General features: G+C 38.1%; 1 protein-coding gene across 1 annotated transcript in view; it reads right to left on the bottom strand.

Moving 5' to 3' along the window:
• Nucleotides 1-574: 574 nt before the first annotated feature.
• The window catches only part of JPH1 (junctophilin 1), an 83096-nt gene continuing 70911 nt past the window's right edge, over nucleotides 575-12759 (bottom strand). The window contains exons 4-6 of the mRNA XM_047074055.1: nucleotides 8806-9455; nucleotides 2460-2555; nucleotides 575-2286 (exon numbers count right to left, since the gene is read on the bottom strand). Coding sequence (XP_046930011.1) covers nucleotides 2475-2555; nucleotides 8806-9455 — 731 coding nt within the window. The 3' untranslated portion in view covers nucleotides 575-2286; nucleotides 2460-2474. The remainder of the gene's footprint in view (nucleotides 2287-2459; nucleotides 2556-8805; nucleotides 9456-12759) is intronic.

Here is a 12759-nt window from a genome sequence, read left to right on the forward strand (position 1 = left end):
TTAGAGCAGATACAGTTGTGAAAACTGTACATTATACATTTTGGTTTCAAGGATTATAAATAAAGGAACTCACAGGTAGGGAGTTCTTTTTCACAGCAAGAAACTTTAAATAAACAAGGTCATGTTTTATTAAGTACATTGGCAGACTTCATGTGCTGTCCAAAATGTAGAGTACAGTATAACAACCCATTAGAAAGAGCCTTTCATGTAAAATACAGCTGTGCACATTTTAGAAAAATACCAACAATTTGAGCTTTGTTTTTAAAAAAGCTTATAAATCATACACATATTTATAAATGGAACATGCTGACTTTATAAACATATCCTTTAGTTATCTGTTACCCATTATTTCCAAAGCATTACACGTTTTAAATAAACACTTAATAAGATTAAATATTTTGTTTTATTTTTTAAAAAAAATCCGCTTTCCCAGCATCAAGAGCTATGGGGTTAGGAAGGCGCAGTGAGTGTACGGAGACTGACACAGGAGCTGAAACGTTTCTTGGCTAAAAAAACGTACTTCCTAAATTTAAAAGTCAAAGCAAAATGTAAAAAATAAATAAATATACAAGTTGTAATTTTCATTTGCTCTCTTTCTGCTTTCTTCTTTATTCCATATCGGTCACACCCAGGATTCTCAATATATTGCACTTCTGCAAGAAACACCACTGGGTTACTGCCCTGCAGGGGACAAAGCACTCAGTCCACACCTGTGCTAACCTGTGAATTGTCTCTTCTGCATTGAAAAGGTAGCAAACAAGGTAACAAGAATCTGATTAAACCATGCAGACTGTGAAAAATATTTAGGAATAGCTAGCTCCTTCTCCACGATGTAATGTCTTACAGAGATTTAAGATACCTTTCCTCCCCTGATTTCTTTTTAAATAATTATTTTTATAAAGACCACGTAGTGTCTCTAAGTAAGCATGCGTTTGAGTAATAAAGGATAAATTATAAAACAGCAAAAAAAAAAAAATCAGATTATGTCAGAATAACAAAGGACTGCAAAAGACAAATATTTAAATAAAAACGTCTAAACCTTTAAAATGTGAAATAAAATTACGAAAGGACTTTGAAGGACACGAAAGGCATAAAATCGAGAAGCAGAGGTTTAACAAAGCTTTATGCTCTACCTGAATGTATTCAACAAAAATTTAAGTTGGAGGAAAAAAAAAAAGATTAGAGCAGTTATTAATAGCATCTTGCTTAACTTTCATGGGAATTAACATAGTCACTGACAAGATTTTATTTGGTTGTAAAGTACGTCAGCAATGAAACTGAATCCTTTAAACACCGATTACTGCAATCCATGCAACACTTTGACTATACTTCTTAGAATTCTGTTGTCTTTCAGCTTTTAAAATTTAGCACCTCCTAAGTGCATAAATAATTCACCTCGGTAATGTTAAAAATATTTCAATTTTTTTCTTAGGAAGGTATAATGCCTTCACATCGCTAAATTTTAAACAGCCTGTTACAGGTTTTGGAAGACTGCATGACATGAAAACAATGATGTATTGCTATCGAAATGAACACATCTTCTCTAGAATTGTGTCGTTTCTTTTCCTTGAGATGCAACAAGTGTGTTTCATCCAGCCGGGACCACACGTTGTAGAGGACTATACATCCTACTTCAATAAACGGCAAAAATGAACATAGTCGTGCACAAGCCAACGAAACGTTCTCTCCCAGAACATTCCAGGAGATGTTAAAGCAGCAGGTCACGGCATAAGACTGGTGAGTGATGCTGCTACCTATTTCTTCCAATGAGACAGGAGTGAGCGTTGGAACTGTGGCCACAGCAACACAATCCTCCGACCGCATTCCTCAGGCAGTCGCTCGTTTCCCCAGCTCCCTACTAAAAACGTCCGATGGCAAAATAGTAAGGCAGCTGTTGACTTCCATCAAGAAAAAAAAAAAAAAAATGCAGCTCCATACATTTCCAGTTTAGTCACACTCTGCTAGGACAGATGGAGTAGCCAATGCCAAGAACTTCGCCGGATGGGGCTGCTTCAGCAGATTTTAAAAAAGAATGATTATTAAGTTTTGCTCTCCAACACGGCTGCTTGCTTCAGCTCCCAGAGGACCCCAAAGCCACAAAGCATTCCCAGGGGAACATGAACAGGTCCTCTGGCTGAATTTTCCAAGTGTCATCTCTTTCGCGATCCCATCCTAATTCCAAGCCTCCTTCCCTGAGTCTGAGTCTGACTGGGGTGTGCCATTTAAAGGGCTGATGACGCCACGGCAGGGAAGTGTGGGCTAACACCGCTAGTTGTCATGACTTCACTGAGGGGTCAAAACAGTTATATCATTAAGTAACTATGTTGAATCACATTCAGGCACAGCCAAAATGAAAGTGAAGGACAATATGCAGTTGTTAAAAAAAAAAAATAAATTTGAATATGGGAAAAGAACGTTAGAAACTGTGATTTTTATGTAGAAATTAAGGCTATTCTTACCTTTCCTAATTCCAATCAAGTTAGAAAGTGAACAAAAAGAATGGCCAACCCGATATTCAACAGCATGACAAGGACAATCATGACTGAATTAGGGCCCTGGAAATGAACAGAACAAAACAAGGCATAACGTTTCCATGTTAACATCAATGTGTAAACTAGCTCATAAAATCGATTACGAAAAATACAAAAAAACTCAATCCCGTTGCAGTAAATATGGCATGAACAAATGACAACAGCTCCAAAAAGTATAAACTAAAAATAGCAAAGCCGTATTTAGATGGAGCCGTCTCTGCACTTTCACTATGAAATGACTCCAGTCTTGATTTAATCTAAGAAAATGACTTACAAATAATCTCAACATTCACCTCAAAACATTCGACAACAGTCTGGGTGAGAGAGAGTTTGCCACACTGGGGTCAGGAACTAATGGAAAGTGGGCATGACTTTTTGTTAAGGCATAATTTAGATGAGGAAGAATTGTTTCTTCATGAAGGCAGTTGGAAAGTAAGAATAAGATCTTTAGGATACTGAGGCCTCTCGGGAAAAATTTAGGAAAACTCAAAATGAGGGTCTCTCTTTTTCCTGGTCGTATTTTTCGACACCACCACATCCTGGAAGTAAAAACTGCGAGCGGGAATTTGAACACTTGCAGAAATTATTTTACAGGTCTAATTCTTTACGTCTTTTCTCACAGCCACAACATTTCAGAAATCAAGTTCTATTTGATGAACTGCAGACTCCTATTTTGATAAATAAGGCTACAACAAATACCAGCTAGCCAAGGTACTCAAACTTTGTTTACTTGTTTAAACAAAAGGCAACCTTATGACCCATCTTTTCAGAGCTGCTCATGCTTGGCCATTTTTATTACAGAGACATGATCTTGGTATTTACTATTAAAATAGAGTCTAATTCTTAAGTAGTATTAAATGTGTTCTAAACTGGCTTTAGGTGGGTGGCGTCGGTATTTTAATTCTTATTTCACAGATGAGGAAACAGTTGTGTGATTTTTGGTGGGGGGTGTTAAGTAAGGAAGACTGGAACTGTCATTGGTCCACTGCTCATGTCACAAGGTCTAGAGCTTGGGTCATATATCCTTCTAGGAGGTTTCCTCCCCAGATGGGCCCACAACCTCAGAGGCAGAGGTCAGAGTGTCCTGGTCGTTGTCTATCCTGACACTTCATACTCTGTCACTTCTTGTTAAATTCTGTCTTTGTCCTAGACTGAGTTCCACAGTGGCCTGCATTGATCACCACTGTGTGCCCACGCATACGGATTGTCCAATTCATTCAGGTTTCCATTATGGACACCTACTATCATCTGGTACTTTTCCAGGTACTGTGGGTGTGGTAGTTGACCTTATGAATTCATCATCTCAAATGATGAACAGGGTGATTAGTAAAGTCAGGGTGGTTGAGAAAAGGAAGTAAACACGGGTTGAGATAGGGAGTATTAGGAAGAAGAAAAACCCTAGTTCCTAAACCCCAAGTAAACGGGAGGAAAAAGCAACATTTACTGCACGTCTTTATATACCAGGCAGTGGGCTAAGCATTTCTGGGTAGGTTATTTCTTCTTCACAGGTGATTAGGAGTTCCATTTCACAGAGCTCTGAGAGGGTAAGTTTCTTGCCCGAGGTTACTCATCCAGTTTAAACAAATTACAGAACTAAAATTAAACTTTGTCTACTTCAGAGCCCCCTTTTTTCCCCACATCCCTATTATAGCCACAGGACTTAGTTTAAAAATAATTAATTTCTAATCAAGTTCTTAAAAATGGCATTTTCATCTATACCCTATGATTTCATGGTAGCAGAAAAAAAATCAAATCTTGATAGAATACAACTATTCTAGAAGAACAGTTGGTCCTAAGTTACTAGAAGGGTCCTAATCTATGTAACTCATCAATAATGATTAACCTAAAATGTATAATGTAAGAAACATTTATACCTCAGAAAATAATTGAAATAATCTTTTAACATTGTAACTCAGCATGGAAATTAAGGAAATGCTATTACTATCACAAACTTTGATTAGATTTTGCTCAGGAGTATGTTAAGGAGTTTGGATTCACTTAACTCTTCTGAGTCAGTGGATTTAATTTATAATTCCCAAAGACCATGATATGAAAGGCAAGGAAAAGTATATGGGGTCAGAACAACATAATGTAGAGTTCAGTGTTTCATAGTGGTCCGAGGAAAAGCAGACTAACAGAGAAAGTGCCTTTGGTGAATCTAACTTCAAAAGTTTAAGGTGAGTCTGGACATAAATCCGTACAAGTTCCCTGAATTTATCTTTTTGAATTGGTTAGCATTTTTGGATGGATACGTATGTATATATTGAACACCTAACATATATTTATTTATCCAACTAGGACAACTCCGTTTATGAAGCCATTTTTAAAGATGACCCGGTAAAGATGAGGGTGAGCCAGGCATAAAAAGTTCAAACAGCAACCAGGTGGAAAATAAATTCTGGGATGCTATGTTTAATAGGTAGATATTGAGACGTGACCTCTGTGTTCTTCAGATACCTAGGCTGGGCACGGGGTGGAAAGCTTTAAGGTGAAGTCTCATAAACATGACTGTGGTAGCCAGTTGTAGCTTAAAATAGCAAAATGAAAAAAAAAAAAATCAGTCTTGCTTTTCAAGACTGACTGAAACAGGTGGAATAAAAGAAGCTGTAGCCGGCAAAGTGCGTCTTGATTGGAAGAACTTTCAGGCAGTTAGAAAAGAAAGTGTAGGACGGCAAAATGTGGAAAGAAGTTCTAGCTCAAGAAATTTACCGTTTTTCCTTCAAAAGACTATTCCTCTTCTAAAACTGTGAGGAATAGTCTGGTGAGCTACTACAGTTTATGTTAAATCTAAAACTTCTCTAAAAACGTGGAAAGCACACAATTTAGTATTAATAGCCAAGTTTGTACGTATTTACTGTTTTTAGGGTTTCAGCGTGTGTGTAACTTCAAGGGATGCCTTAAAGTTTTATAACAATTGAAAAGCAAGATTAGGTAAATTTCAAAATAGACTTGGAAGAGAGTAAAGGGTAAGAAAAAGTGCAGGCAGTTCTCAGAAGGAGTCAAGATTCCTGCTTAGGAGAGCCCTTGCTGGTCTGTTTGATAAGGCTGTGAAGATGTCTCTCGTAGCTCCTACAAGTTGTCAATGTTGCAAAACCCTACAAAAATGTTGGTACCACACAGAACGGTTTCCCTGGGGCATTAGTCCATGTGCAACCATGGCCCATAGGAGTCACATGTTTCCTGAGAAGGGATGCTAGAGTAATCCCTTGGCATCACCTCCCTTCCCTTATTTGCTTAGTGTCAGCTTGTGTCCCAGAAGATTTTCTCTATTTCTAGAAGATCAATATCCAGGGTGATCCTGAGAATGGGTCCAAATCTATTGGAATATTTGTGAACTATTTTATGCTTTAGCAACTACAGTGTTGAAACCGTAATAACCATTGTTTTTTGAGCACCTATCCAGGTGCTGGGCGCTGTGCTAAGAACTGTGGAAGGAAGCACTAACTCAGTTAATCTCCTCAACAACACTATGATACCAGTGGAGAGGAGCAACTCACAGAACAGGTAGGAAACCTGCCCCAGGGCCCATGGCTGAGAAGCAACACAACTGGGATTTGAACTTAGAGAAAATCTGGCACCAGAGTCCACACTCTTAGCCACCAGCCTATACTGTCTCAGTCAATAGGCTGGTGACTAAAAGTCCAGATTCCAGTGTATCCAACCAGCCTAAAAATGGCGATTCTGACTCAAACCAGATCTCTCAGCTGCCCACCAGGAACACCGATTCAGTCTGATTTTCCGTCCAGTGTGTGCTTTATTGTGAATACTCCTAGGAGCTTTCAAGTTATTTGTAAACCTCTAGCTTATACAGTGTCTATGTCAAAATTGTATGCACTATTCCTTTGTTCTAAAGGTGGTTCATTAACTACCTCTATGACGGTTTTATCACTTCTTAACTGTCAGGAAAACAGTCACCAGGAGTGTGAAAGGCAGCTTTCTGTTATTATCAGGAAAAGAAGGTTAATTGTTAAAATCTTCACAAGGAGGTGCCAAGGCACTCTTGATTTCTGGTTCCTGTCACACACAGAGGCTGTGGAGTGCTAGGCCTCATGTACCTTAAGGTGTGGAAGGGACCCTAGAGACCGACCTACCCAGCTGGAGGGTGCCCAGCTACCTCCAAGAATCAGATGGTTCTGCACAGAAGTAAAAAAGATAACTTTTTCTAAACAAGGAGGTGGTGAATTTATCACACACTAGTAACATTTTAGAGAAAGTTTACAAGACACTGTATATGGCCTTGCATTGTTTGAATTTCACCCTTGTAAGTCCAGCAAACCAGCACTAATAGAGTTAGTCTGTTTTGAAAACCATTTATCCCCATGGAGGATGACTCTCAGGAAGTTAACGCAGTTAATCTAATTTATATTTAGATGATTAAAACGATGAGAACTAGTGTTGTAAATATTAGCAAAATAAACCTAAGAAACATCAAAGGTAAGTTAATTAAAAAGATGAGAACTGGTGTTTGTAAATATTAGCAAAATAAACCTAAGAAACATCAAAGGTAAGTTAATTAAAAAGATGAGAACTGGTGTTTGTAAATATTAGCAAAATAAACCTAAGAAACATCAAAGGTAAGTTAATAAAAAAGATGAATTTCAATTTTTTAACATTGTTACTGTTTAATTGTAAACAGTTTAACCCTGTTAAACTTAACAGACAAAAGAAAAAAAAACTTACAGTGGTATTATATTCTTGTTGCCCAATTTATTAATCTGCACATTTACGGAAAAGTCTCAGAAATTACTAAGTATTGGGTCAGCTGTGGCTTCTTCCCTAAGCTACATTTAACAAGCAACACCTTTGTTCCAAAAAACATGTGACTAGGTCAAAAGATCAGTTGGTCAGCTTCCAGATTTTATAAACTCTATAGAATTTGATAAAGTATGAATTCCTTATATCATTGAACAAATAAATCTCTACATGCTTATCAAATGACATTAGCAATAATATGGTTGAAGAATTAAAAACCTTAAGTGCTCCAGACTGACAATAAAACTAGCATTTACCAGGAAACTGAAATCTCTGACAAGTTAGAAGACCAAAGCAATTTTCTCAAGTAGTTGAAAAGAAAATGTTCTAGTTGCAAAGCCTGGCTAATTGAGTAAAATCCAAACTAAGTATTTAGGGGAATAATTCGCAATAGCTAGAAAAGATGTTCTTTTTTCTTTTTATTTTTAATTTTTTTAATGTTTATTCATTTTTGAGAGACAGAGCATGAGCAGGGGAGGGGCAGAGAGAGACAGAGGGAGACACAGAATCTAAAGCAGGCTCCAGGCTCCGAGCTGTCAGCACAGAGCCTGACGCAGGGCTCGAACCCACAAACTGCGAGATCATGACCCGAGCTGAAGTCGGACACTCAACCGACTGAGCCACCCAGGCGCCCCAAAGATGCTGACTGGAGTAGCTTTTCCTACTCCTTCACTTTTAGTCTGTCTCTTTAGGTCTGAAGTGAGTCTCTTGTATGCATATACATACAGATAGGTCTTGTTTTCCATCCATTCCTTTATGTGTTTCGTGAGGGTCAAAGCAGGGCTAAGAACCTAGTGAATGGTAGTGGAAAAGCCTCTTCCCAGCTAGGGCTCCGAGAGGTGCTGGCCCTGGTCAGGGTCCCATGACTCCTTTCTTAGCTACAGTTAAGGACTACATGTTTGTGTTTCTCCAAAATTTGTATGTTGAAACCCTACTTCCCAATGTGACGGTATTTGGAGGGGAGCCCTTTTGGGAGATGGGCCCTGGGTCATGAGGGTGGGGCCCTCACGAGAAGAGACACCACAGAGTATGCTATTTCTCTCTCTCTCAGCCATGTGAGGGTACGTACAGCAAGCAAGATGGTCTACGAACCAGGAATTGGGTTCTTGCCAGACGTCAAGTCTATGGCACCTTGATCTTGGGACTCCCCAGCCTCCAGAATTACAAGAAAGAAATATTGTTTAAGCCATCTAGTTTATGGCATTTTTGTTACAGCAGCTCAAACTAAGTGACCACAAGACTTACCAAGAAGTGTGGGTAAAGGCTTGCTAACATGTGACACACCAATAGCCTGGCTATCTGAATGATGTCTAAGGTGGGTGGCTGAGCCAGCAAGGAGGAATTTCTGCTCTGACAGTTCTTTGCTGTCTTAGGCTACAAAGATGCTAAGCTCTACCCTATACAGTCCTATGTTCATTCATCAGAACTTTCGCTAGCCGAGCTGTCATCGAGATGCAAGTCATCCTATGCCGCTACCTGAAAAGAACCAAAAGAAAGAAAAAACACATCTTGCACAACTTACCGAATTGGCTTCTTTTTCCAAAGAAGGGCATGAATCGTTGCTTGCTGGATTCTTTGGTATAGCAAGTTCAGACTTCTTAGCTTTTGGCTCAGCTTTGCTTTCTTTGGCAACTGGTTTTGTCACAGATTTAGGGGGACTCCACTTGTTGGGTGATGGCTTGTGCACCAGCGCTGAGGAAGACTGGCTCGATCCTTCATCTTCCTCCATGTCTTCCGGGGGGTGCTGGGGGGCGTTCAGTTTCACGTAGTAGCCGTGGTACTGAGAATGCAGCTCCCCGTTACTGGGGTTAGGGATGTGGTGGCGGCCAGAGTACTTGGAAAGGGGCACCATGGCTCCCACCTCCTTCGTGGGAGGCTTTGACATCAAAGGCTTGTTGATGATGGCTGTCACGTGCTCATCAGCCACACTCCGTTTGTCTTGGTTGAGTCTTGCCCCTGAGCTAGGGTTCTGCTTCTTCGTGGGTTTCGGGGAGGAGGGCTGGGGAGAGTGGCTTTGTTTGGGACTTGCTTCAGGAGACCTGGGGGGTGTCGTGCCTTTGCGATAAAAATGAGGAGATTCCTTTGGTGTAGGTGGCTTTTCTGGTACTTTTTCTTCTGGATTTTCTTTAGCATCTACACCTTCCTGAAATCTCTGTTTGATATAATCTGGGCCTGGGGAAAAATGGACAACAGAAGGGAAGGTAATAAAATAAAAGCAAGGCGTAAAGGCTTGTTCCTTAGGGCTATCTATATGCATTTTTTGCTAGTCAGATTAGCCATTCCTCTTGTTTCTTTTCCTTTAAAAATATTGACAAGGCTTGGATTAAGCATGAGCACACTTCATTTCCCAGGGGAAAAGATTATTTGTTGCTGAAAACATTAACATTTACCATTATTTATACTATTGTGATAGCTATGAAAGTTAAACAGTTCTGACTTCTCTAATAATTGCATCATTCCTGCCTGCTTGCAGAACACCGAGGTGAAATTCAGGTCGATGCAGCACTGGTGATAACACCAGAATTAATCTGCATATTCAAATTATGTGGCATAATTAGAACATACAGTACATACTCTACTAAACAGACAAGAGTCCGTTTAGTATATTAAAATATTTAAATTATTTAATAAACTGACATTTAATAAAGCGTCTACTGCGTAAGCAAGAATAGAACCTGCAGATGACATTTTTAACGCCACTTCCTCAATGGGTCATTCAAACTTCATGGAGTCTCTTCACAGGGGCTGTGAGCATTTTCTGTAAGCATTAAAGTCATGACAATGCAGTTGTTGTCTTTGACTCTGTAGTCCCAGGATTTTTTTTTTTCTTTTTCTAAATACTTTAGGATTGTTTACAACAATCATGCTATTTTTACATATGGAAAAATCTGCCTTTCAAGAAAGTGTTGCTACTTGGACTTATTATTTTTTTTGCTTTCATTTGCATGGAGTATCTTCCTACTCTTTCCTTCATTTTCAGTCTACAGTGAGTCTCTTGTAGGCATATAGATATAAATGGGTCTTGTTTTCCATCCATCCCTTTACTCTGTCTTTTGGAGCATTTAGACTATTTAAAGTAATTATTGATAGATATGTACTTATAAAAAGCTGGGATAGCAATACTTACATCAGACAAAACAAAGACTGTAACAAGACACAAAGAAGGGCATGACATAATGATAAAGGGATCAATCCAACAAGGGGATATAACAATTGTAAACATCTATGCACCCATCACTGGAACACCTGAATACATAAAGCAAATATTAACAGATATTTATTTTCTGCCTGGATGATCTACCCAAGTGGGTGTTAGAGTCTCCTACTGTTATTACATTACTGTCATTTTGTCCCTTTATAAGGGAACAGTGTCTTTGAATGATACATTAGACCAGATGGACTTAACAGATTATATACAGAACATCTCATCCAAAACCAGCAGAATATACATTCTTTTCAAGTGCACATGGAACATTCTCTAGGCCAGATCACGTTAGGCTGCAAAACAAATCTCAATAAATTTAAGAAGATTAAAATCCTAACTGACCATAACAGTGTGAAACCAGAAATCAATTATAAGAAAAAAAAAAAAAGGAAAAACCCACAAACATGTGGAGACTAAACAACATGCTACTAAACAACCAATGGGTCAACAAAGAAAGAGGAAATAAAAAAATACACGGAGACAAATGAAAACAAAAACACAGTGATCTAAATCTTTGGGATACAGCAGAAGCACTTCTAAGAGGTAAATTTATAGCAATATAGGTGTACCTCAAGAAAGATCTCAATCTAACCTTATATTTAAAGGAACTAGAAAAATGGAATAAAATCCAAAGTTGGTAGAAGGAAGGAAATAATAAGGATCAGAGCAGAAATAAAGGAAATAGCGAGTAAATATACAACAGAAAAAAATCAAACAAAACTGATAAACATATAGCCAGACTCCTAAGAAAAATGAAAGGAAAAAATAGAAATATGGGGGGAACAACCAGCACCACACAAATATGAAAGATTAAAAGAGACTAGTACAAAAAATTATATGCCAACAAATTGGATAATCTAGAAGAAATGGATAAATTCCTAAAAACATATAATCTTCCAAAACTGAATCAGGAATAAACAGAAAATCTTTTTTCAATGTTTGTTTATTTAGAGAGAGCTTGTGCACAAGCAGGGGAGGGGCAGAGAGAGAGGGAGAAAGAGAATCCCAAGCAGGCTCAGCACAGAGTTCTATGCAGTGCTTCATCCCACGAACTGTGAGATCATGACCTGAGCTGAAATCAAGAGTTGGACACTTAACTGACTAAGCCACCCAGGTGCCCCAAGAAGAAATAGAAAGTCTGAACATATCAATTATTAGTAATGAAATTGAAATGGTAATCAAAAAACTCCCCCAAAATAAAGTCCAGGACTAGATGGATTCAAAAGGTGAATTCTACCAAATACTTAAAGAAGAGTTAATACACAGTCTCCTCAAATTATTCCAAAAAATAGAAGGGGAAGTAAAGCTTCCAAATTTATTCTACAGGCCAGCATTACCCTCATACCAAAACCAGACAAAGACATTATAAAAAAAATACAGGCCAATAGATATGATGCATACAGATGCAAATACCCAACAAAACATCAGCAAACTTCATTTAACAATACATTGAATGAATCATTCACCATGAGCAACTGGGATTTATTCTGGGGGATGCAAGGATGATTCAATATTTGCAGATCAATCCATGTTATATACCACATTAACAAAATGAAGGATAAAAATTGTATGATCATCTCAATAGATGAAGAAAAAACATTTAACAAAATTCATCATTTACTCATAAGAACTGCCAACAAATGAGTTTAAAGGGATCATACCTCAACATAATAAAGGCCATATATGACAAACCCATAGCTAACATCATATTCAGTGGTGAAAAACTAAGAGCTATTCTCTAAGATCAGAAATAAGTTAAGAATGTCCATCTTGCCCCTTCTATTGAACCTAGTTCTGGAAGTTCTAGTTATATCAATCAGATTAAGAAAAAGAATTAAAGGCATACAAATTGGTAACGAAGATACAAACTTACTATTTGCAAAAGACAACATACTATATATAGAAACCCTAAACACTCCACCAAAAAACTATTAGAACTAACAAATGAATTCAGAAGTTGCAGGATACAAAATTAATATACAGGAATCTGTTGTATTTTTATATACTAATAATTTGTATAGAAACATTTAAAGAAAATTTTTTTGTAATGTTTATTCAGTTTTTGAGAGAGAGAGAGAGAGAGAGAGAGAATTTGAAGCAGGTTCCAGCTTTAAGCTGTCAGCACAGAGCCCAAAGTGGGGCTCAAACTCACAAACCGTGAGATTGTGACCTGAAGTCGGATGTTTAACTGACTGGGCCACCCAGGCGCCCCTATTAACAATTTCTAACAAAGTGGCAGAAAGAAATTAAGAAAACAATTGCATTTACAAG

This window comes from Lynx rufus, unplaced genomic scaffold (genome assembly GCF_022079265.1).
Source record: "Lynx rufus isolate CCGP_SWC_20201006 ecotype Redwood Valley unplaced genomic scaffold, mLynRuf1.p SCAF_12, whole genome shotgun sequence".
NCBI lineage: Eukaryota > Metazoa > Chordata > Mammalia > Carnivora > Felidae > Lynx > Lynx rufus.